The 26,184-nt window shown below is 44.3% G+C and overlaps 1 protein-coding gene across 4 annotated transcripts in view; it reads left to right on the top strand.

Annotated features, from left to right (window-relative positions):
- The window catches only part of HEG1 (heart development protein with EGF like domains 1), an 89,187-nt gene extending 71,527 nt beyond the window's left edge, over positions 1-17,660 (top strand). For 3 of the 4 annotated variants that reach the window (XM_007985543.3, XM_073009795.1, XM_073009794.1), the window contains 3 exons: positions 5,458-5,545; positions 9,495-9,669; positions 12,589-13,521. In XM_007985543.3, coding sequence (XP_007983734.2) covers positions 5,458-5,545; positions 9,495-9,669; positions 12,589-12,738 — 413 coding nt within the window. In that variant the 3' untranslated portion in view covers positions 12,739-13,521. Of the gene's footprint in view, positions 1-5,457; positions 5,546-9,494; positions 9,670-12,588 lie in introns of all 4 variants that reach the window. The other variant, XM_038003432.2, reaches the window with a different exon arrangement.
- The last annotated feature ends 8,524 nt before the right edge of the window (positions 17,661-26,184 follow it).

The raw sequence follows: 26,184 nt of genomic DNA, 5'->3' as shown, positions 1-26,184 counted from the left end.
GTGGCTCACACCTGTAATCCCAGCACTTTAGGAGGCCGAGGAGGGAGGATTGCTTGAACCCAGAAATTTGAGACCAACCTGGACAACACAGCAAGACCAAAAAAAAAAAAAATTCAGCCAGGCATGGTGGCATGCGCTTAGTGTCCCAGCCACTCGGGAAACTGAGGTGGGAGGATCACTTGAGCTGGGGAGGTTGAGGTTGCAGTGAGCTGTGATCATGCCACTGCACTGCAGCCTGGGTGACAGAGCAAGACCCTGTCTCAAAAAAAGATTAAAAAATAAAAGGCAAAATTCTAACTATAAATCACGAGTGAGCTCAGTGAGGAAAATATGGAGAGAACTGAATGCATTGTAAGATAAAAACTAATGTGGCTACCTAGAAAGTTCTGTAATGTGTTCAAGAATCTTAAAAGAAGGTTGGCTAAGGTTCTCCTGGAGTAAGTGAGCCTAGCTAGCCTAAGTGACAAAGAGAGTTTATTGGAAGGATCCTGGCATCAGGAGTGGCAGGAACCAAGGAAGTGGGGGAAGGAAGCTCAGCAGCTGAGGGTAGCAAGGGGCTTCCTGTGAGAGCACATGTTGCCATGACTGCATCCTCATGTCTCGTCTCCGCTCTTTGCCGTGTGTCTGTACACAGGCTCTCCTTCCCAGACAACATGATGGAAAATAGGGTCACCAAGCAGCTCTTGGTCAGGGGTGGGGAGGTCACTAGCTCACAATTTTGAAAGCGATGGCCCTCTCTTTCCCACATTCCTGGGAAGTAACTAATGGATCCAGTTTGGATGGTGGGTTTATTCCAAGACCAGCCCGCTGTGTCCAGGGGATGGTGTTACATGTCAGAGTGTGCCCACCCCCAGCTGCAGTTGGAAGGGGTGTAGATCCCATCCAAATAAGCATATAAACATAGACAAATATGGCTCTGAGGAAAGGCTAAGGCCCAGAATGTGCTGTTGGTTTGATGAAAGATGCTAACAGTGATGACAACAATGTCAAGCTGTGAAGAATCAGGGAAACATGGAGGCATTGCTTGAGAAAGACTGAAATGTCAACAAATGCCGAGAAGAAAGGAGGACTAAGAATCCCAAGCTCTTCATGCCGGAAAATCTTTTCATACTAGAAAGGATAGGACAGACAAACCTAAGATGACATTCACTGCCTCTGTCTCACCTAAATAAATATTCAGAGCACCTCTGAAGCTAGGAAACACTTCAGCTGGCACTTATTCAAATCCGTGCACTTCTACATCATCATAAATCTAAAATCAGTACTTAACCCCAAAAGATCATTTGTAGAGTGATTTTAAGAAGATCTGTGGGGGATATTACAAGGTTACAGTGACATGGCTGCCAAAGAACCTCAAATGAACTCTTTAAAAAATATGTATGTGTATCTATACACAATGTCAAGATTTCAGGGAGGGGTGTCTGTATGTGTGTGTGCGCGTGTGCACATATGTAAATATGTAAATAAAATTTGGGAAATGCAGAAAAGCACAAAGAAGAAAGCAAGTTCTCCACCATTACCCGAGGCAGTACTAACTTGTGCAAACATTTTGGTGAGCTCCCTCCCAGGCTCTTTCTCTCTGCTTGTGTGCTGGGTGGTCTCCTGGCTTTCAGCCCAGTGCTCTTTCCTCTCCTGTGTAATCAAAACCAGTGCTCCCCACGGTCTGGTCCATTGGCTGGCAGCAGCACCATCCCATAGAAGCCTCTAGAAGTGCAGGTTCTGAGCCCCTGCCCAGTACGACTGAACCAAATCCCTTGGAGCAGGGACCAGGAATCTGGGTTTTAACAAGGCTTGTGGGTGACTGAGATGCAGATGGGAGTTTGAGAAGCCCTCATCTATGCCAGTGCTACGCAACTTGTGGTCTGCCATGTGAAGTGTTACTGGACTGTGGCAAGATGACACAGAAGTTGATAGTGAGCACTTAGAAGTGTTTATATTAACTTGACATAACTGTGACATCCAAGCATGGGAGCCTTGGAAAAGAGTGTTATTATATTTTACAAATATACCAGTCCACAGTCAACTCTTTTAAAAAAAAAATGAGAAAGTTAAATTTATGATAGTTGGTACCTGTGGGGACAGATGAGGGGAGGAGCACATGGGACTTTATTTTCTTTATTTAAAAATAATATCAGGCTGGGTGCAGTGGCTCACACCTGTTATCCCAGCACTTTGGGAGGCCAGGGTGAGAGGACCACTTGAGACCAGGAGTTCAAGACCAGCCTGGACAACATAGTGATACCCTGTCCCTACAAAACCCAAAAATTAGCTGCGCCTGTGGTCCCAGCTGCTTGGCAGGCGTCCGTGGTCCCAGCTGCTTGGCAGACTGAGACAGAAGGATTGCTTGAGCCCAGGAATTGAAGGCTGCAGTGAACTGTGATTGTGCCACTGCACTCCAGTGTGGGCAACATAGTGAGACCTGTCTCAAAAAAAAAAAAAGGATAACCAGAAGCACGAACAAGCAAGCAAAAACTGGTCCTCAGGCCAGGCGTGGTGGCTCACACCTGTAATCCCAGCACCGTGGGAGGCCAAGGTGAGCAGATCACTGGAGGCCAAGAGTTCGAGACCAGCCTGGCCAACATAGCGAAACCTCGTCTCTATTAAAAATACCAAAAAATGAGCTGGGCATGCTGGCACCTGCCTGTAATCCCAGCTACTCAGGAGGTTGAGGCATGAGGATTCCTTGAACTTGGGAGGAAGAGGTTGCAGTGAGCCAAGATCACACCATTGCACTCCAGCCTGAGCGATGGAGCCAGACTCTGTAAAAATAAAAAAACCAAAAAACTGGTCCTTGACCACAGATAGTTTGAGAAGCATTGATCTACACCATCTGTGTCTCTTTTTAGACAAAACTACTTGTTTCAAACAGGAACCTGCCACAGTTGCAGCCACTTGCAAGGGTCACTTCTAAAATGGATACTTACGCCTGTAATCCCAGCACTTTGGGAGGCCGAGACGGGCGGATCACGAGGTCAGGAGATCGAGACCATCCTGGCTAACACGGTGAAACCCCGTCTCTACTAAAAAATACAAAAAAAACTAGCCGGGTGAGATGGCGGGCGCCTGTAGTCCCAGCTACTCGGGAGGCTGAGGCAGGAGAATGGCGTAAACCCGGGAGGCGGAGCTTGCAGTGAGCTGAGATCCGGCCACTGCACTCCAGCCTGGGCGACAGAGCAAGACTCCGTCTCAAAAAAAAAAAAAAAAAAAAAAAAAAAAAATGGATACTTACTTCTTTTGTTGGAAATGAGAAAATTTAACTTGGTGTGGAAGGATAAGCAGGAGCTAGACTCTGGTCTTTAGGAAAAAAGGGAGCCACGGAGGGTTTTTTAAAGCAGGGAAATGGCAAGATCAGATTTGCTTTCTGTAGTGAGTGGACAAGACTGGGCACAGGTAGATGCGTTGGGAAGCAGCTACAGTTGTCCAGACAAGGGATGATGGTAGCTCAGAGCCATGTTGGGGGAGATGAAGAAAAGTGGATAAATTCAAGAGGTTTGTTTTCTGTCTTCACTTTTGTTAAAAAAGAAACTTTCAAATACATGTGTTGGGAGGTAAGGAAGAGAATGTGTTTATTCTGTGGCTTGGCTTTGTTTCCTGTGTATCTTAATACTGGCAGTTTTTGTATCCTAATACTGATGGTTTTACATAATAGTCAGGTTTCTATGCTATTTATTTAAATAAAAGGATAGGTAAATTGTTGCATGGCTTGTATTTGCTCACAGTCTGCCTGCTGCCTGTCTTCACTCTCAACCAGCACCTAGTGCTCTGGGAGCTTGGTGAGGAGGGGAGGAGCGTGTCAGCCCTGTACCTCATCCTTGTTTACAAGGACAAGAGAGCATGAGACCCTAGACAGCATAGCTCCAATCTTAATTTACTATCGCGAATCCGGCTACTGGTGTTTCATCCTGGATCCTACAACTAGAGAACACAATTTTCATTATATTTCCACAACCAAAAAATCAACCGGAATATTTAATAGGATTTATTGAATCTATGATTTTGCCAGAAATACATAGATATAAAAGCAACTAAAGCTTTCAATATTGCATCTACATATGATATGTACTTGCTTAATCACTGCTAATTTCTGGTAATTAAATTTGATGTGTATTTATTGAGGAGCTACTCAGTCCCTAGCATGATTGATGCAGTGATTCCCAGACTCTGTACTTAACTGATCAGTAATGTTCCTTATAAAATTGGGGAGTCTAACCTAGGGTTGCCTCCTTTTTATTTTATGAAGTAAAAATCTAGAACTGAATCAAGAATTTTTAGGCCAGGCATGGTGGCTCAAGCCTGTAATCCCAGCACTTTGGGAAGCCAAGGCGGGCGGATCTTCTGAGGTTAGGAGTTCGAGATCAGCCTGGCCAACATTGTGAAACCCCATCTCTACCAAAAATACAAAAAATTAGCAGGGCATGGTGGCATGTGTCTGTAATCCAAGCTACTTGGGAGGCTGAGGCAGAAGAATCGCTTGAACCCAGGAGGCAGAGGTTCAGTGAACTGGGATCACACCGTTGCACTCCAGCCTGGGCAACAAGAGCAAGACTCCATCTAGGGAAAAAAAAAAGAATTTTTATATCTACTATTACCATTAACTCAAAAAATTAAACAACACCAAAGGGTGGGAAGTGGCCAAGAAAAGATTCTGCGTTATCTGCATTACTTTTTTATTTATTTTTATTTTTTTGAGACAGAGTCTCTCTGTGTCGCCCAGGCTGGAGTGCAGTGGCGGGATCTCGGCTCACTGCAAGCTCCGCCTCCCAGGTTCACTCCATTCTCCTGCCTCAGCCTCCCAAGTAGCTGGGACTACAGGCGCCCGCCACCGCGCCTGTAGTTTTTGTATTTTTAGTAGAGACGGGATTTCACCGTAGTCTCGATCTCCTGACCTTGTGATCCGCCCGCCTCGGCCTCCCAACGTGCTGGGATTACAGGCGTCAGCCACTGCACCCAGCCCAAAAAAGGGAGCTTTTTGGCCGGGCGCGGTGGCTCACCCCTGTAATCCCAGCACGTTGGGAGGCCGAGGCGGGTGGATCACGAGGTCAGGAGATTGAGACCATCCTGGCTAACACGCTGAAACCCCGTCTCTACTGAAAATACAAAAAATTCGCCAGGTATGGTGGCAGGCGCCTGTAGTCCCAGCTACTCGGGAGGCTGAGGCAGGAGAATCGCTTGAACCTGGGAGGCGGAGGTTGCAGTGAGCAGAGATCGCACCACTGCACTCCAGCCTGGGTGACAGGGTGAGACTCTGTCTCCAAAAAAAAAAAAAGAACCTTTCTCAATACGGAGAGGCTTGGAGATAGCCATTGAGGATCCCTTGCCAGGGAGTAGGAAGTTGTAGGCGCGGGCACCCCTCAAGGCAGGGTGGTGACTGTAGAGTCAGGGGAGACCATTCTTGAGAACTCACTCATTCCTTCATTACCTCCAGCCAATCCGCCTTTTTGTTTGTTTTACGTTTAGCCTATCAGCTTATCACTGTGGTGATCGCAGCTGCGGGAGGTGGGCTCCTGCTCATCCTAGGCATCGCACTGATTGTTACCTGTTGCAGGTAAGTGATGAGAGTTCAGATTCCAGTCCTGTTCCTTTACCTGTGCTATACAAGGGTCAGATTCTATTCTCTTACAGAATACTTGAGATGGTTCACAATATTAAATCGTAATGTGACTAACCCATTTTAATAAAAGGAAAAAGGGAATTCACGATAGTTGGTGCCTGTGAGGAAAAAGAAGGGTAGTAAATGAAACTTCATTTTCTTTATTAGAAAAGAATAGCTGAAAGCATAAGCAGGAAATGAGAAAGTAAATAAATTAGGCTTCATCAGAATTAAAAACTTTTATACTCTGAAGAACACTATCAAGAAAGTGAAAAGACAACCCATACTTGCAAATATGGATTGCATGAGAAAATACTTGCAAATTATATGTCTAATAAGGGACTTGTATCTAGAATATAGAAGGAACTCTTATAACTCAACAACCTAATTTTAAAAATGGACAAAAAACTTGAATAGACATTTCTTCAAAGAAGATATACAGATGGCCAGTAAGCACATTGTCTTAGTCCATTTTGTGTTGCTGTAAAGGAATGCCTGAGGCTGCGTATATTAGTCCATTTTCATACGGCTGATAAAGACATACCCAAGACCGGGCAATTTGCAAAAGAAAGAGGTTTAATGGACTTACAGTTCCACATGGCTGGGGAAGCCTCACAATCATGGTGGAAGGCAAGGAGGAGCAAGATACGTCTTACATAAATGGCAGCAGGCAAAGAGAGAGAACTTGTGCAGGGGATCTCCCCCTTATAGAACCATCAGATCTCATGAGACTCGTTTACTATCATGAGAACAGCATGGGAAAGACCCTCCCCTGTGATTCAGCCACCTCCCACCAGGTCCCTCCCGCAACACGTGGGAATTCAAGCTGAGATTTGGGTGGGGACACAGCGAAACCGTATCACTGGGTAATTTCTCAAGAAAAAGGTTTATTTGGCTCACAATTCTGATGGTTGGAAAGTTTGAGACTGGGCATCTGCATCTGGTGAGGGCCTCAGGCTGCTTCCACTCCTGAAGGAAGATGAAGGGAGCCGCCTGATGAGAAAGGAAGCAAGAGGTGGGGGACTGGGGAAGAGGTATCAGGCTCTTTTGAACAACCAGCTGTCCCAGGAAAGGCATTAGTCCTTTCATGAGAGATCTGCCCTCATGGCCCGAACACCTCCCTGTAGGCCCCATCCCCCAGCACCTCCACACTGGGGATTAAATTTCAGCATGAGACTGGGTGGGGACAAACCATATCCTGATCATAGCACACACAAAAGGATGGTCAACATCATTAGTCACCTAGGAAATGCAAATCGAAACCACCGTGAGACACCACTTCACACCCACTAAGATGGCTATTAAAAACAAACAAAACCCCAGAAAATAGCAGCTGGGCACAGTGGCTCAGCCTGTAATCTCAGCACTTTGGGAGGTTGAGGCGGGTGGATCACTTCAGGTCAGGAGTCCGACACCAGCCTGGCCAACATGGTGAAACCCCTGTCTGTACCAAAAATATAAAAAATTAGCCGGGCGTCATGGTGGGCACCTGTAATTCCAGCTACTTGGGAGGCTGAGGCAGGAGAATTGCTTGAACCCGGGAGGCAGAAGTTGCCATGAGCTGAGATCATGCCACTGCACTCCAGCCTGGGCTACAGAGCCAGACTCCATCTCAAAAAAAAAAAAAAGAAAAGAAAAAACCCAAAATAACAAGCACTGGTGAGGATGTGGAAAAATTAGAACCCCTGTACACTGCTGGTGGGAATGTAAAATGGTGCAGCTGCTTTGAAAAAGTCTGAAAGTTAAAGACAGAGTTACCATTTGACCCAGCACTTCCACTCTTAGGTATATCAAGAGAAGTGAAAAGGTGTACTCACACAAAAACTTTACATGAATGTTCACAGCAACATTATTTACAATAGCCAAAATGTGAAAACTCTACCAATGTTTGTCAGTAGATAAACCAAATATGATGTATTTCTACAATGGAATATGATTCCAGCATAAAATGAATGAAGTACTGATACATACTATAACAGGGGTGAACCTTGAAAATATGCTAAGTGAAACAAGCCAGTCCCAAAAGACCACCTATTGTGTGATTCTATTTATATGACTCATCTGAAATAGGCAAATCTAATAGAGTTGGAAAGTAGATTAATCGTTGTCTAGGGCCAGGGTCGAGGGAAAAAGGGGAGAATTGGAAGATGGTGGCTGGGGGTACGGAGTTTCTTCTTGGGGTGATGAAACTGTTCTAAAATTGTGATGATGGTTGCACAAGTCTGAATATGCTAGAAACCATTAAATGAGTGAATTGTATGACATGTGAACGGTTTCTCTGTAAAGCTATATACAGAGAGAAAGAGAAGCAGACAAAGAAAGATGAAATATTTTTGCAGTAAAGAGGTTGTAGCAGCAATGTGGGATGCTTTGGGCTTCCTGGAAGCCACTGAGATTGGGTTGCTATTGGAAAAGGAAGGGAGAGGAGGAAATTGATTCCCCTTCTCCATGATGATCTATTCAGATAGGGGAAAATTATTACCTCTGACTTAGATGATAATAATGGCAGGAATTATCTAGATGTAACAGATGAGGGGAACCTCCCAAAATAGCTAGTTATCTTTTCTACCGCTGACATAAAGGACATTTTAAGATATCCTCTGTCTCCAAAAAGGCAGCAGAGAGCAATGTGCCCTAACTACCTAACTAGGAATGCAGGCCTTATGGTATAGCCTTTGCCTGTCATTTTCCAAATTGCTAGCAAATCATCAAGGATAAACCATGAGTGGAAATAAACTTCAGGGGATGAGACTAGGAATGGTTACCTAGAGGGACATAACCTGAGCACTCAAGGGACAGAAGCCTCATATCTGCTATGTGTTCTGTACTATATGGTGTACCCATTTGGGGAAGGAGCCTGTACCTGCTGGCTCCTGAGAAGAGAAGATAGTTGCGCATGAGTATATCTTTGTCTGAGCCCAGGTACCCCACCCACCAGGAAGCAACGCAGTGCCAGGTCTGTTCCCAACTTCCACAAAGAGCCAGCACCTAAGCCACACGCTGGGCATTCGGTTTTATGACCCCGAGTCACTTTATGCCTTCCCTGGAAAACTTATTTGTAGGTTAAGTGAGGTAGAAAGAAAAGACTTCGGATTATCCTGTCTGTGACAAATATAATTTTAAACTTCTGGTCCTGGGTCGGTTAGACAGGTGGAGAACACAGATTCCAACAATTTGCCATCAGTGAAATCTCACAAGTAGCATTTCTCTAACCTGCTGAAATGAGAATTTGTACAGATATATAAATAGGTGGACTTTTTCATAAACAAACCGTTCTGTTTTTATGACTTGTGAAATATTTGCTTATTGTAGTAGAAAGAGCACTGCCCGGAGAGTTGGAGGCCTGAATTCTAGTTCCAAGCCTTCTAGTAGTAAAAGGTGACCAAGAGGACAAGTCAGGTCTCTTTACTGAGCTGGAGCTGCCGTATCCTATCCCCAGAGCTCCTGCTTCAGTCAGTCTGGGGGACACCCAGACTCTTCATGTAAATTCTGATGTTTGGGCAGCTCGGGATCCACTGGACTAGAATGAGTCTAAGGGTCCCTCTGGCTCCAGCATTCTGTGAATTTATGACCCTCGTTTTCCTGGCCACCCCCAAGACACAGTAATCTCTGTCCGTAGAAGAGTCTAGATCTGCTCTGTTGCCACTGTTTTTGTCCCCCTACCCCTGATAATCTGGTCCTTTGGGATTGGAAGACTTTTTGCATCTTTTTTTGCACCTAACTGCATATTTACTTGTTGTAGGCAAATACCAAATAAAACAATACTAATAATACTCAGCGGGCAGCTACAAAGAAATATAATGGTAGCTTTCAGTTGAATTTACATTATAAAATCATAGTTGGTGCTTTCACAGATACCACTTCCTTACAGAATTGAGCTTTAAAATATTTTTGTATCCCGCAGAAAGAATAAAAACGACATAAGCAAACTCATCTTCAAAAGTGGAGATTTCCAAATGTCCCCATATGCTGAATACCCCAAAAATCCTCGCTCACAGGAATGGGGCCGAGAAGCTATTGAAATGCATGAGAATGGAAGTACCAAAAACCTCCTCCAGATGACGGATGTGTACTACTCGGTGTGTATTCCTGTGTCAGGATGACCCCAGGGCCCCTGGTTCCTCTGAGAAGTAAAATAATTCTGTTTTGTTGTAGTAAAAGCATTACAGTTAGTTAAGGGTTAAAGAGTAGTGGCATGAACCTCTGATTTGCTATTCAGTTTACCTGCAGTCTATTTGCATGGTACTTATCAGTGTTGCTATTGAGGTGTGAAGGATATTTCCATAAAGCACATTATATTTATGTGGTTGTAACAGTAACCTTCTTGTTACTAAACTTGCTTTTAAGTTATAGGAATGGAAACTGAAAGGTAGAGCAAGAATTTGGTGATATTTAGGCTTTGGCCCTTTCATTTTTATCTCCTGTCTGCCATGCTTACCTTGTGTGGTTAAGTATTTAAAACTAGGGGATTGGTGGCTGGGTACAGTGGCTCACACTTGTAATCCCTGCACTTTGGGAGGCCAAGGTGGGAGGATCTTGTGAGTCCAGGAGTTTGAGACCAGTCTAGGCAACATGGTGAAACCATGTCTCTACAGAAACCACGCTCATCTCTACAAAAAGCCTGGCATGGTGGTGCTTGCCTGTGGTTCCAGCTACTTGAGAAGCTAAGATGGGAGGATTGCTTGAGTCGGGGAGGTGGAGGTTGCAGTGAGCTGAGATTGCACCACTGCACTCCAGCCTGGGCAACAGAGTGAGATCCTATCCTCAAAATAATAATAATAATAATAATAATAAAATAAACAACAACCAAAAAAACCAACTAGGGGATGGGGAAAAGGTATAAAGAGAACAACAATTCAATGTCATCCTCAACAAGCACTTCTCAGGTTTAGAATATTGTATACTCAGTAGGCCTTTAATAATTTGCTATGTCCAGCCTGGACTGCATCATTTGGAAAGGTAGGAGACAACCTTGAACTCTTGCTGCTTCTCTCCCACGTTGAATTTAACCTGTGTCATATTCCTGTAAACCGTTCAGCTCATTTCATATCACTGTATCAACCATAAAGCAAACATGAACAGGCTTATCTGAGCTGAAAAGTAAATGGTTATCAGGTGACTTCTCGTGCCGTGTGCAGCTGTTTGAGGAATAGCAATAAATGTGAAACCTTGCCCCATGGGGACTTAATGGTGTTAGACAATCTTGTTACAGAAACCGTAATCCCTCTGGGTTGCTGTGGGAATTCACCATGAGGATTCAGACTTTGGATGGGAGGGACAAGTTTGTTCATGCTAAAGAGCTGTTTATTTCCGTGGACTCTTTTTGAAAATTTTGAACCTAAAGGAAGAACAAAAAGTTATAAATAAGGATAAAAACATAAAGAGATACAAACTTAGCTCTAGCGAAAATATTCCCATTAATATTTCTGCATAGGACTTTGTTTCTCTGTTCATCAGGAAAGTCCTTTTCCTTTACTAACTGAAGCCATAACTGAGCAGGTATTTTACCCCAGTGTGTCCCCACACTGACCTCCTTTGCTCAGGACCCCTCAGCCCCAGCACGTTACAATAACCAGCAACAAACAGGCCTGTGGCATCATAGGAACCAACTTCACTGCATGTTTCCATGGTATTAAAGAGTTGCCTTAAATAAATATAGTCAAGAATGTAAATGAACCCCATTTTTATTCCAAAAATAGCACACTGGCCAGGCACGGTGGCTCATGCCTGTAATCCCTGTAATCACTTTGGGAGGCCAAGGTGTGGGGATTGCTTGACCCCAGGAGTTCAAGACCAGCCTGGGCAACATGGTGAGACCCTGTCTCTACAGATTTTTTTTTTTTTTAATTAGCCAGGCATGGTGGTGGACCCCTGTAGTCCCAGCTACTCAGGAGGCTAAGGCAGGAGGATCACTTGAACCCAGGAGATCAAGGCTATAGTGAACAGTGTTTGTGCCATCGCACTCCAGGCTGGGCAACAGAGCAAGACCCTGTCTCAAAGAGAAAAAAAAAGGCCGGGCACAGTGGCTCCTGCCTGTAATCCTAGCACTTTGGGAGGCCGAGGCAGGCGGATCACGAGGTCAAGAGATTGAGACCATCCCGGCTAACACGGTGAAACCCTGTCTCTACTAAAAATGCAAAAATTAGCTGGGCTTGGTAGTGTGTACCTGTAGCCCAGCTACTCAGGAGGCTGAGGCAGGAGAATCACTCGAACCCAGGAGGCAGAAGTTGTAGTGAGCTGAGATCGCGCCACTGCACTACAGCCTGGCGACAGAGTGAGAATCCGTCTAAAAAAAAGAAAGAGAAAAAGAAAAGAAAAGAAAGAAAGAGAGGGAAAGGTAAAAAAAGAAAGAGAAAGAAAAAGAAAAGAAAGGAAGGGGGAAGAGAAGAGAAGAGAAGAGAAAAAAGAAAAAAGAAAAGCTGGCTGAGCAGTCTGTAGAGGCAGAGCCTAAGCTTAGGGCATGAAACTGTCACCTGGGTAGACAAGCTGTTACACACAGTGGGCTCAGGTGTCGTCCAGGTGATTCCCACACTGGGCTCTCCTGCGACTCATTTATGATACACAGTAGCTAGTATTTTATTTCTGCCAAGAAATAATTTACCTTTGGTGCTACTATGAAGGCCTCCTCAAAGTAGCCCCTCTTATTCCCAGAGAGCCTTTTTTGAGATCAAACTGGTCACTTGAGGATTGCTGTTGGCCTCCTGGTTTGGGGTCCTAACTCCACCTGCAACTAGGTGGTCGTAGGACTTTACAAAGGTCATTTCCTCCATTTGCATTAGTCACCTTCTGCATGGTGGCAGGGACAGGAAAGATTTAAAGCAGGTTGTGCTCCAGAGAGAAAGACACTTTAAAAAAGTTAGAAATAATCAGTAGAACCACATTATACAGGATAAACCCAGATCTTTTCCTACATTGGTCTAAAATCATTGGGATTTAACACTGTAATTTAAACCCAAGAAAGATAAATTGACTTTTCTTCTTTTCTCTTTGACCACCAGCCCACAAGTGTAAGGAATCCAGAACTTGAACGAAACGGACTCTATCCGGCCTACACTGGACTGCCAGGATCACGGCATTCTTGCATTTTCCCCGGACAGTATAACCCGTCTTTCATCAGTGATGAAAGCAGAAGAAGAGACTACTTTTAAGTCCAGGAGAGAGAGGCACTCATTTCTCTGAGCCAGTCACCTGGGACCTCTGACTCAGAGGACCGCACCAGGAGGCTGCGCTCAGGATTTGTCGGAGCCACGCTGAGTGGCAAGCAGGAAGAGGGACAGGCATGCGGGGCATGACCACAGTGGAGGGGACAGGTGGATGTGGAACCACAGGCTGCTCATTCGGCACGTTTGTTGTTACTGTGAACGTGAATGTGGGCCAGTATCAAGAGAGTCTCTCTGAGTGACTGCACCATGGCACTGGCACCAGGGCGACTATTAGCCAGGGCAGACCACTAGACATCAGTGCAGGGACCTGGTTTTCCCTTCATTTGCACTTTAGTAAATTGGGTGGGAGGTTTCCTTTTGGATCTGTTTCAAGACTGTTCCAGAAAGAAGGCTTCCTTTCCTGAGACACTTCCATAGGCAGCAATTTGGTGATTCATTTGCAGCAAAATACTGGCTTGTTAATTATTTTCCTGCCCAGCGCCTGTGTGCTAAACAACAGATGAGGATGAGCGTACCACTAAAGTCTGAAGACGTCGCCGCTGAACGGACAGTGTTTTCATATGTTTCTAGGTTGTCTTATGCTACAGTTTCCAAGCCAACCCCCACAATGAGGAAATGTGTGAGGCACAGCACACAATTGCAATGTGTTTTTTTTAAGTCAAGGTGACACATTTATTTAAGATTTTTTTTTTAATCTCTTTGCAGTTAAACCTCACTTTTTCAAACAAGCCTGGATCAAGGCAAAACAAATTACATTTGGTTTCAGCTGGAGGCTCCGCAGGCCGATTGCAGGCAGAGGGGCATTTTTCATCCATGAGGGTCCAGCCTAGGGCCTGGGACTCTGACCACCATCATGGAGGCCAGAGGCAGCTGCGTAAGGAGGAGAAATGTCAAACTGAATGCAGGTTTCACCACTCTAGGAAAGTAGCTTGATGAGCCCCGGCAGCTGGATGTGTTTAGAGGGATGGGCTAAATAGGCAGGTTAGATTTCCTGCGTCGACAGTGCTTTGGGAAGCTGCGTGGATTCCTGAGGAAGAACAGGGAGCCGAGATGGAGCCACATGTGAGTTTGCTCACCTGCTACTGCAGCACTTTGTACCCAGAATCTTGTCCACAAACCCCATGTAAACTTTCAACCACTCAAAGCTGTTTATTCAGCTGAAGAAATAACTATTTTTTTTCTCACCCAGTCATTTGTACCTCTTTATATGACTGTGTCACACCCTCCAGAAATGTTATACTTCCAGTCAGTGTGGGAGAACTGAAGACTTCCGGTTGGTCGAGGAACTGAGGGTTGACCTTCGGGAAGGAAGTTCCACTCATCTTATTTATTATACCTGTGACGTGGGTCCTGCCACGGAGACATCCAGTACTCGGTGTCTTTAATTGCCACCTGTGGAACTGTCTATTGGCCTGCTTTGGGGCATCCTGGTTTTGGATGAAGTGAAGGGATACAGAGGTAAAAGAATTGTCTCCACCCTGAAGCGGGGAGCGCCGCAGCACACACATTTCTGGAAATGGTGCAGCCACTGGGACAGTTCTGCCCCGGGCATGGTTGTTTCTTCAAGGTTCTCTAAATATAATCCCTATTCTTACATAATCCTTGGCCCTGATGGTTTTAAGCATGAACTCCTGTGTCCCGTGGTCTCTACCACTCACCATCACCCTGCTGTAGCAAGAGCCCTAGTTAGGGGAGGTGCATGTTAGTAGTTAAATTGCACTCATCCATGAGATAAATAAAAGGAGAACTGTTTTTATCAGTGGAGGCTAACCTAAAATTTCAAAGTATCGCCTTTTTGAAATCTTGGGCCTTGCCTCTCTCTCTCTGTAGAACCAGTGGCCCTTTGTGGCTCACGGCCTCGCACCTAACTGGAGAGCTCCGAGCTCCTGTAGCTCACCTGAGCCCACAGACTTGGCTTCTTGGCTCCTTCCGCAGCATGCCTGCTCATCCCCAGGACCCGCAGCTGTGGGAAGAGCCATGCAGGGAGGCTATTCCCAGGCACACACTTCTGCTGCCTTCAGCTGACATCACAACTGACAAATCATCTCCTCTATTGGAGCCAGAAACCTTCAGCTCCACAAAATGAAGTGTTCTGTCCCAAAAGCATTCTTGGGAAGAATCCCAACATCCAGAAAACGGTGTCCTGTGAGTTCCAAGAATGCTGCTTCTTCATGGGTTTCTTCCGTATGGAGGGGATTATTTATTTTGTTGTTGTTTTAACTGAGAAAAAAAGGAGGTACCCACAAGGTTGAGTTCACACTGTCTCCACGGTTTCCAGGAGGCGTGTGGGGGTGGGGAAGGCACCTCCAGAGCATGAGACTCTAAGGGGACGTGAATAAAGCATGGCTGTGAGCCTGTGAGGAAGGGAGGGCCAGCGGCACTCCTGCATGGGGTTCCTAGCTGCAGAAGGGTCCTGCCTAGGCCGAGGGGAAACACCCGGTAGCAGAAGAGGCCTGGATGCACACTTGGCACACCAAGGCTCTCCGCCCAGACACTGCTCTATGTCAGCCCCTGCAGCTGGGGTCTGTGATTCACGTGCACAGATGCCACAATCCTTCAGCAATATCCCACAGCTGGGGGAAGGTGAGAGGACGGGGCAAGTGATGTGTAACTGCTCAAGAGATGCTTAAACCTCTGTAGAGCAGAGCCGGTCGCAGGGCATCTGTGTGTCCTGTCACACACTGCAGCAGGGAAGGGTGGCTGGCTGGCTCCTTGGCATCAGTGGTTTGGTTTAAGCTCCAGAGGGTCTTATTGCATTGTCTTTTCCTCTGCCCCTTGAGCCAGCCCAAGGCCCTAGAGTCTGTGTCTTTAGGCAGATGAACTGACATGCTCCTACCATGACCAGGCTCTGGGCAAGGCTCCTCACAGCATCCTCGAGAGGTGGGCATGGAAGTGCCCATTTCTCAGATGCAGAAACATTCAGAGAGGATACATAGCTTGCCTTGTAGAAGCAGGACTGAAATCCTTGTCTGCCTGACTCCCCCAGCTGCTCTGCCCACTGTAGCCCCCGCCTCACTGTCCTGGCACACCCGTCACCATCCTGTGGACCTTAAATATCAAAGAGGGCAAGGAAGAAAGGGCTTTTAAAATAAGTTTCTTCTAAGGAACCTTAATATTATTTTTAAGGAGTAACCAAACTAATGATATGAAATTTTAAAAAAAAAATGCTGAATACCCTTTCGAAAATGTGCTTTCAGATTGGCTTTTACATATCTTTCTTAGACACTTGTCATTAAGAAAATAGTGGCTGGCTTGTGCTCAGCAAGAAGCACACCAACACGTGGCTTTGGTATAGGAAGTGTAAGGCGAGGACCTGGGTTTCTGACAAGCGCAGTCAGACATACACATCCATCTGAGAGCTGCTTGCCTTGTTCCCATGGTAAGGCCATGGCTCCCACCTACTGGAAGCATATTTTTGTGAACTGTTTTCAGAATTGGAACATATTCAGTGGAATGTCTTAAACGCTGACACATCTTCCTCCTTTGAGGGGAAGTATATTTTCAGAAGCAGCTAAGTCATTTAGAGCCAAAATTGCTGATAGGTGGTTCAGTCAAGCTGGCTGATGGCATCTGAGGTCAAAAACTTCAAGATGTAATAATTGAGTTCTTAAAGAGGTAACTCTTAAAGTGGGCCCAAGGCAGAAGGCAGCATCTTTGGACTCCTAGGCTGGATGGCTGGCCAAGAATATGCTGTTGAAGGATGACACCTATTCCAATGTGAAAGTTCCCAGAGCGGGCACCTTTGGGTCACCCACCTCGCGTGGCTTTTTGATGCCTGTGTGAAACTGTCTTGCCCCCTGGTGAAGTTCCCGGGTGTCCTGTAAGCCGATTTAACTCTGCCTGAAGAAGAGGAGCTGTCCAGTCCAGTTGCCCTTGGCTAAGTTTAGCCTAACACACCCAAAACTAGGGTTTTGACCCATAGTTCTAAAATACACCAATTTTGAGACTACAGCACTTCTTTGGAAAGAGGAAGAATGCAAAGTTCAGTATTTCAATATTTTGTATTTTACTTGAAATTACCCCTAGTATCATCTTTTTTTTCCTATCTGAAAGCTTTTGTGTGGATGAGAAGGGACATTTCATTTCCTCCCTTAACAAAGTGTCGTTCTGAGGTTCTCATGTGTGTTTTTGGAAACAGAGATACTGGTTTTGTAGAGTTTGCCTTTGGGTATGTTTTCTTTTTTCTTTTTCTTAAATCTCCAAGGAAGAGAACTGGCTAAAATAGTAGGAACATGAAAGTATTAAATGCCAATTAATTGTTGTAGTAAAGTATCCTCAGTAGCGTTACACTCCATCATATCTGGACCCTGTGAAACCAAAGGGGACCATTTAGGTCTAAAAAGAGACAGGTCTGAGACTGGGTCTGTCACCTGGGCATTTTCAAAGAGGACATTTTGAAGAATTTGCATATTCTGATTTTTAAATTGCACTTAACCATACTTCATTACAGATTTTTTGGGTAGGGAGGATGGGATAGGCCAGGGATGGGATGGAATCAGTTCTGCCTGGGAAATTAATCCGACTCATTTACCTTTCTTTATTAACCTTGGCCTGTCCTAAAAAGAGAATGACTATTTCATCATGAGTTGCTCTGAGTTTTGTTAATGTTTGTGTTGGTGGATTGATGGTTAAATGAAGCATGTAGCTGGAATATGAACTTTTGGAGTTTTCATTTTGTCCTGGATTTCTCTTTGTAAACCTTTAAACCTTAGCCCCTGATTGATTGTGTTAAACCTATTATGAGAATGTTATTTAAAGTTGTATTATAATTGCAACCTCCACTAATTATTCAGTACTGTAGCAGCAAAGTATTATTTGTAAGAATTTGGTTATTTTTATACTTATATCCACTATAAGTCTGGCGTTCTAGTCAGCAAAATGATGCAATAAAATTAATATCATTTTCATTGTGTGTTTTCCTCTTACAAACAAGAAAACCAGACTAGAATGCAACAGTTACTTTACAGGAGGGCATCACTTAAACAATGGAACAGTTGTACAGTGAACTTCCACATGGCAATGTGGAGGCTGAGTCATTTCTATATTCTCAGTGCCCAGCACGGGGGAAGTACACTTTTGGTGATGGATGGATAGATGGATGGATGGATGGAGGGAGGGAGGGAGGGATGGACAAACAGACCTAAATGGCAGAAAGCCAAACTTAGATATCACATCTGCTTTTATTTATGTGAATTGGAGAGCATAAGTGACCAATTCAGAAACTTACAATTTCCTCCTCAATGTCTCCCACTGCGCCTTCCATGCCAACTCTTCATGGGTTGGAGGAGAGAGGGGAAAGTAAGCCTTTGTGTGCTCTGGTGGGGAGAATCTGCAGAACTTTAAGATAGTGGGCCATGGACCTTACACTCATGGTGGCCGAGGGATGTGGCTGCCTGTCTAGATACACATTCGTGAATGAATTGCTTCCTTGGATACCTTGCAGGTCGGGGATGATGAGCCTCTCATATGCTTTATGGCAAAAACCTTGGCACTGAGGGAGGCCAATAATGGCAGTTTGGGGCATGAAGGTGACCTTTTGGCAGGTTGAATCAGGGCTATGGCTTTCCAAATGAATGGAGGTGGCCAGTAGCGCTCTCCTCTCCTGAGCCAGCCCCACCCACTCAGCTCTCCAAGCCCCACAGCTCACAATCCCAACTGAGGTCTGAGCAGGAACCCAGGACTGACCCCTTTCTTGTTCCCGCTCAGCTTAGGCAGACTTATAAACATCACATCATTTTCAGACTTTCTCTCCTCTCATACTAGTTTTTTTTTTTTGTATTTTATTTTTTAATTGTATATATTTAAGGTATACAGCATGGTGTTTTAATATACACAGTGAAATGGCTATTATAGTCAAGCAAATTATATCCTCGTGTGTGTGTGTGTGTGTTAAGAGCACCCGAAATCTATTCTCTTAGCAAATTTTCAGTATACAACACAGTATTACTAACTGTGGTACTCAGACCATACATTAGATCTTGAGGCTGATTCATCTTACATAACTGCACGTATGTACCCTTTGATCTATTTCTTCCCATTTCTGTACTCTCCCACCGTTCCACTCTCTGTTTCTATGAGTTCACCTTGTTTCTAGATTCCACATGGAAGTGAGATCATTCAGTGTTTGTCTTTCTGAGCCTGGCTGACTTCACTTGATAATGTCCTCCAGGTTCCTTGTTGCCCACATTGTTGCAAATGGCAAGATCTCTGTTTTTAATACTGAATAATATTCCACATGTGGTAATACACGCCACAGTTTCTTTATCCATTCATCGGTTGATAGGTACTTATGTTGTTTCCATATTTTGGCTATTGTGAATAATGCTGCACCCTGGTAATTGTTGTGAACCTAAAATGGAAGGAACTTCTGCTGTGCACGATAAGCTGGCCTGAGTGCTTATCCTGCTTGTGCCACTGACCTGGCAACACAGAACCTCCACCTCAGGCTTTGATTGCCAGCAAATAAAGAGCTAAAAAGTGGTTTTAGACTGTTGGGCTAAACCTCAGCAATGCGCAATGAGCCATTTTCCGGTTGCTTGGGAAGTCAAAGGTAAGGGGCACAATGCGTAGATCACACAGGTCAGAGTCCTCTCCCATACTGGATATCGAACGGCTGTGGCAGCTTTCAGTTCGTAGGGCTGGATTGTGGTAGCCACTTGGCACAGTGAGCAGGAATTTCAGGTCAGAAAGATAAAAAGATGCCAGGCATAAAGGTATTTATGTTGATGTGTATTGACCCCATGCATACTTGCAGCACCATCAACTGGTACAAGACACTCTCCAACCATTTTGTGGCTGTTTTCCCAGATCATGACATCAGGCCTAAGAGGCTGCCCAGTTCTTTGACCCTTAGTGTCCTGATCAGTAAAGTGGTGATAATAATCATTGCCTCACAGAGTTATGAGGGTTAAAGGGGAGAATTCATAGGAAAACACGATGAGTGTCTCCTATGATTTCAATACAAATCAACATAAATATTGTTACTCCTGGGATCTTTTTATCTTTCTGACCTGTAGTTCCTGCTCATTGTGCCAAGTGGCTACCACAATCCAGCCCTAGGAATTGAAAACTATGAAGAAATAGCACATTGGTTCTCTTCAATAGGGCCCTCCTGTTACCAAAAGAAGAAAAGATGACACTTGGGAAGCCGAAGTGGGAGAATCGCTTGAAGCCCAGAGTTCAAGACACCAGCCTGGACAACAAAGCAAGACCCTGTCTCTACAATTTTTTTTTTTTTTAAATTGACCAGCCATGGTGGCTCATGCCTGTAGTCTCAGTACTCAGGAGTCTGAGGCTGGAGGATCACTTGAGCCCAGAAGTTCAAGGCTGCAGTGAGTTAGGATCAAGCCACTGTACTCCAGCTTGGGTGACAGAGTAAGACACCACCACCGCCAACAAAACAATAACAACAACAAAGTAGAGGAAAGACAGTTGCAGAATTGAATGTCCTCTCCATACTGATATGCTAGTAACTGCCCCTGAAGACCTTGGACTTGTGGTCAAAGGGTTCTCATCATCTCCCCTTTACTCCTTCTCCAACCTGTTTCCTATGTCATGAAGGGATTAATGAGCTCAAAATCATAAATCCTGTGGGGATAGGAACCAATCCTATCCTTATTAAATACTATCTGCTCAGTGCCTGGCACTCAGTTGGCATTCACTAAAATAAAGAACGAGTGAGTGGGCAGACTGATCAGCCAACAAAACAAATAAATCATTACAATTAAAGATTCTGGAGTTCTAGCTCCTCTAGTAGCTGCAGGCCGATGACTGGCTGATGGTGGAAAAATATATAGCTATGACATATCACTGAACAGGAGCACTTAGCAAAGATCTCTTGTAGCAAAGCCCAGGCAAACATTTGTGGAGGAAAGACTTAAAACACACTAGAAAGTCCTTTCTCTGGGGAATTGTGGAAGTGTGCAACAGAATCTCAGCAATTTAAAGGAACAAGTACTACAACAGGCAACGACATAGATGAATCTCAAAGTATTGTGCTAAGTGAAAAAAGCTGGACACAAAAAGTCTCAAAGCAGTGTGCTAAGTGAAAAAAGCTGGACACAAAAAGTCTCAAAGCAGTGTGCTAAGTGAAAAAAGCTGGACACAAAAAGTCTCAAAGCAGTGTGCTAAGTGAAAAAAGCTGGACACAAAAAGGACACAAAAGGCTTTTCCATTTACATTGCATTTTGGAAAAGATAAAACTATAGGAACTGATTGCCTGGAGGTAGAGAAGGAGATTTCTGCTATTTACCAAACATGTCCAGCTTTCTTCCTTCCAGGCACATGGTAGGATGCACTTTTCTACCCCTTTGAAATGTGGCCACGTGAATCGCTTTGACCAAAGAAATGTAGATGGGAGTGAAATGTGTCACTTCTGGGAAGATGCTTTTTATTTATTTTTATTTTATTTATTTATTTATTTTTGAGACAGCATCTCTGTCGCCCAGGCTGGAGTGCAATGGCATGATCTTGGCTTACTGCAACCTCTGCCTTCTAGATTCAAGCAATTCTCCTGCCTCAGCTTCCTGAGTAGCTGGGATTACAGGCATGCGCCACCATGCCCGGCTAATTTTTTTGTATTTTTTTTAGTAGAGACGAGGTTTCACCATATTGGCCAGGCTGGTCTCGAACTCCTGACCTTGTGATCCACCTGCCTCGGCCTCCCAAAGTGCTGGGATTACAGGCGTGATCCACCGCGCCCGACCCCGAGAAGATGCTTTAAGAGCCTGTGTGTGATGTTCACTTCTCTAGCTTCAGCAATCGTGGAACTATGTGCTGGGATGGAGCCATTGGTGGCCTAGGACACTGACTGCCTCAGACGAACATAGTGGCTTGCTGACCAGAGTTGGGCTGGTATGAGAAATGTTGTTATGTTAAGGTACTGAGACTTAGGCATCACTTGACTTGTTACTGCAGCATTACTTAGCTGGAGTGCTGATGAGTACAGCTCTCCAAAAGTAACCCTAGTTACTATAGTTCATGCAAATTGTTTGATTCCTAGTTCAATGCCATGGGACATTTATGTTATTTTTTTATTTTTTATTTTTGAGACAGATGATTTTTTTTTTTTGAGACAGGGTCTTATTATATTGCCCAGGATGAAGTGCAGTAGTCCAATCATAGCTAGCTGTAGCCTCAAACTCCTGGGCTCAAGCAGTTCTCCCATCCCACCACAGCCTCCTGAGTAGCTTAGACTACAGGCATGCACCACTATACCCACCTAATTAAGAAAATATATATAGATATAAGATCTTGCCATATTGCCCAGGCTGGTCTTGAACTCCTGGCCTCGAGCGATCCTCCTGCCTTGGCCTCCCAAAGTGTTGAGATTATAGGCATGAGCCACCATGCCCAGCTCCATTTATGATTATCATTAACATTCTTCAACCAAGTTATTTTAATTTGTTTTTAAAAATTTAAATCAGAAGCACTTATTGTATGTCTAATATTTTTCAAAGCTGCTATGTGAAGCTTTGTGATGTGAGTGGGCTGTTGAACCACAAGGACCGAGATTTGAAACTCCCCTCTACTGCAGTGAGACCTTGATTAATGTCTTAACCACTCGGCATTCGTTTCCTCCTCTATAATATAGAAGCAATGAAAACTAGAGAATTTAGATGTATGCTGAGGGATTGAATGATAGGATGTCTCTAAACTGTGTCTAAATGATGGGTGCATCTAAGGCTCTGGGCCTGAAAGGAAGCAGGTGTGAGGAACTGTGTATCAGGCTCTGTGGCAGGCACACTTGAAGTAGCTGTCTTGTTATATAACAGAAAAAACTAAAATGTTAATTCCTCTGCCCTTCCCTCCTGCTTGCTTCATAGTTGCACAAGTAAGGCATTATCACTGTAATACTATTATCATCAATAAGATAAGAGCAGCTGGGCATGGTGGCTCACACCTATAATCCCAGCAGTGTGGGAGGCCCAGGTGAGAGGATTGCTTGAGCCCAGGAGTTCGAGACCAGCCTGGCCAACATGGCAAAACCTTGTCTCTACAAAAAATACAAAAGTTAGTCAGGCATGGTGGTGTGCGCCTGTAGTTCCAGCTACTCAGGAGACTGAGGTGGGAGAATCGCTTGAGCCCAGGAGGCGGAGGGTGCAGTGAGCCAAGATCATGCCACTGCGCTCTAGCCTGGGCAACAGAGTCAGTACCTGTCTTAAGAAAAAAAAAAAAAAAAGACAAAAGCTGTATTGGACAATACGTCATAATTTGATAATCCATGTAGAACTCAATCTATATTTAGCCTGGTGATAATTAAGTTAACAGGAGCAAGGTCCAAGTTTCCTGTCTGTCCGTACCCACCACTCCCATTGTGGAGTCCCTTGTCCCTCGTTTCCTTTCTGGTTGCTTCTTATCTTGCACTGAGGCTAATTCCTTTGTAAAGATCAAGTGACAGATTATAGCCATCTTAGCCTGCAAAATAGGAGCAGCTTCCCCTTTACTCAAAGTATCAGAATGTGAGACCTGGACAACTTTTTAGAGAGGTCATGTGGGCCAAGGCTTTAGAAATCCTACTCATAGAGAGACAGATGCTGATTCAGGAAGATGTTACCACTGGGCAGAGGTCAAATGCATAAAATAAGTAGGGAGATTTTCTAAAAGCAATATTTACTCAATTTAAATGCTACCTCATTGATATGAGATAATATCCTTTCTACTTTTTTGGTAATAAAAATGTCCCTTATAATGGTGATAGAAGATGGTAGTTTTCTGTACCTACACTTAGTCAGCAGCTCCATGTCAGTCCTCTCCACAATCAGTTTTTTTTTTTTTTTTGACATGTCATTAATTTTTCTAAGCCTTTAAATCTATGAGCCACTAATGTGGTCCAGTTCTGCCATGTTACAAAAGAGGATTTTCAGGCCCAGTGAGGCTGAATGACTTTATCCAAAGTTTCCTAATATCCCTGGTTGTATTTTCCCCAGCAGGACAGAAACATCCTCATATGGTGGGATAGAAGAAAGCAGGCTTCACAGACAGATCTAGATGCAAATCCTGGGCTCAAATGAGCTATTTACTAGGACAGGACCTTGGCAAGGCCATGGAATTCTCAGATCTTAGTTGTTGCTTTTGTTGGCTACTTTTAAAACCAGGACAGTTTAAAACCAGGCATTAAAAGGAAGTCCTGGCCGGGCACAGTAGCTCACACCTGTAATCCCAGCACTTTGGGAGGCTGAGGCAGGTGGATCACCTGAGTTCAGGAGTTCGATACCAGCCTGGCCAACATGATGAAACCCTGTCTCTGCAAAAATACAAAAAGTTAGCCAGGTGTAGTGGCAGGCGCCTGTAATTGCAGCTACTCGTTAGGCTGAGGCAGGAGAATCGCTTGAATCTGGGAGGCGGAGGTTGCAGTGAGCCAAAATCATGCTACTGCATTCCAGCCTGGGCAACAAGAGCAAAACTCTGTCTCAAAAAACTCTGCCCTTTGAAAGGGCAGAATCAGACTTCTTCACAGCAACATGCAAAGCCAGAAGACAATGAGTCAACATCTATGAGGTTATTAATTTAATCCTGAAAGCAATAGGCAGATTTCATCCAATAAAAATGATTTTAGGGAACCTGGCATGCAAGGAAAACCACTCCATGGGGACATCTGCCAACTAAGAGAGGAATCAAAACGCAAAATTTGGGAATGAAAAAGCTATGAGGGATAAGTATTGGATGTGTTTAGATATAGAATTAATGCTAAAAACTGAATGCATTAAGATTTGGAAATAGAATATGTTATAAAACCCTGATAGAGTAAAAATAATATAGGCAACAAAACAGGAGGTATGGAAAGAAGAATACGATGTTCTTCTGCTTATTTTTGGTGCATATCTATATATATCCTAGCACAGTTCCCGGCATATTGTAGGCACTCAATAGATGCTGAGGGCTATTATTATGGCTTTCTTGAGGAGGCAAATAAGAGCTTTAAATTCTAACTATCATACCCCCCTGTATTAGTTGGGTTCTTAGTTGCAGACGTAAGCATCCAATCTGTTTGATTTAAAGGATATCAGGTGACTCACAGAATTTCCAGAGGGTCTTGGAAGATCTGCAGACAGGAACAGGGGTCAAGTCACTCTGCAGGAGGGCTCTAGTGAAGACAGCCCCACTGCCACCACCAAAGGGCATGGACCACACAGCACCCACCACTGACCCTGGCAAAAAAAAAAAAAAAAAAAAAAGGACTCTGTTTGTGTCTGCTTCCTTTCTCTCTTCTTTTTTTTTTTTTGAGACAGAGGCTCGCTCTGTCACCCAGGCTGGAGTGCAGTGGCATGATCTTGGCTCACGGCAACCTCTGCCTCCCAAGTTCAAGTGATTCTCCTGCCTCAGCCACCTGAGTAGCTGGGATTATAGGCATGAACCACCATGCTCAGATAATTTTTGTATTTTTAGTAGAGATGGGGTTTCACTATGTTGGCCAGGCTGGTCTCAAACTCCTAACCTCAGGTGATCTGCCTGCCTCATCCTCCTGAAGTGCTGGGATTACAGGCGTGAGCCACCGCATCCGGCCCGTTTCTCTCTTCTAAATACAAGTCCTAGGCAGGTGCCTCTGACTTACGGTGCCAAATCACAGGCCATTCATGCAGGCTTCCTGGGTGCACCTCCCCCACTTACTAGCTCCGTGACCCTGGGCACATTATTTTGCATCACTTTGTGCCTTAGTTTCTTCAAATGTTAACAATAATAGAATCTACCTGTTGGAGTTATGAGAATTGAACGAGTCAATATTCACTAAATACAGCATTTACTAATACAATCATATGTATTAAATTACATGTATAATGTACCTATTTGTTAAATGTAATACATTTTGTAGTTCGCACTGTGAATCAATCAACTGAACTGTGACTTGGGTTTCACCATTTATGTAGCTGATTTCACATAATAACATGTTTCTTTCTTTTTTTTTTTTTTTTTTTAGCATACTCCCAACAACCTCCTAAACTGTGAAACAAGTTGAGAAGCACACTGTAATGAGAGGAGCACATCCTACTCACTCTCTTGCCCCCCAACACTGTGCTTGTGTCCAAAGAATTAAGTCAGAGTAATCTTCAATGGTAATGAACTTTGAGGCCATGAATGTTCACTGAGCCTCTCTCTGTCCCCTTGTTAATAGGCATCACAATAAAGCAAATTTTCTCCTCCTAGTTCTCTACAGTGGCAGATAGGTCAAAAGACTCACTGACATCAATGCCATTCATTCATAAATGTGTATTATTCTTAAATTTCTATTATTAGCTTCTTGGTCATCACCCACTAGACTGTGGACTCCTCAAGAACAAAGACCTCAGTCTTACTTATCTATTTGTTTTGGTATCAACCCCTGCTCCCCGCTGTTAACACATGGTAGGTGCTTAATAAGTACTTGTAAAATTGGCTTTCATTTCAGTCCCTCCCCATTCCATAATGCCCCATTCTCTACCCTCTTTAGTTCAT

Source organism: Chlorocebus sabaeus, chromosome 22, assembly GCF_047675955.1.
Source record: "Chlorocebus sabaeus isolate Y175 chromosome 22, mChlSab1.0.hap1, whole genome shotgun sequence".
Taxonomy (NCBI): domain Eukaryota; kingdom Metazoa; phylum Chordata; class Mammalia; order Primates; family Cercopithecidae; genus Chlorocebus; species Chlorocebus sabaeus.
Note: the sequence above shows the minus strand (reverse complement) of the source record. Positions and strands in the feature narration are given on the sequence as shown.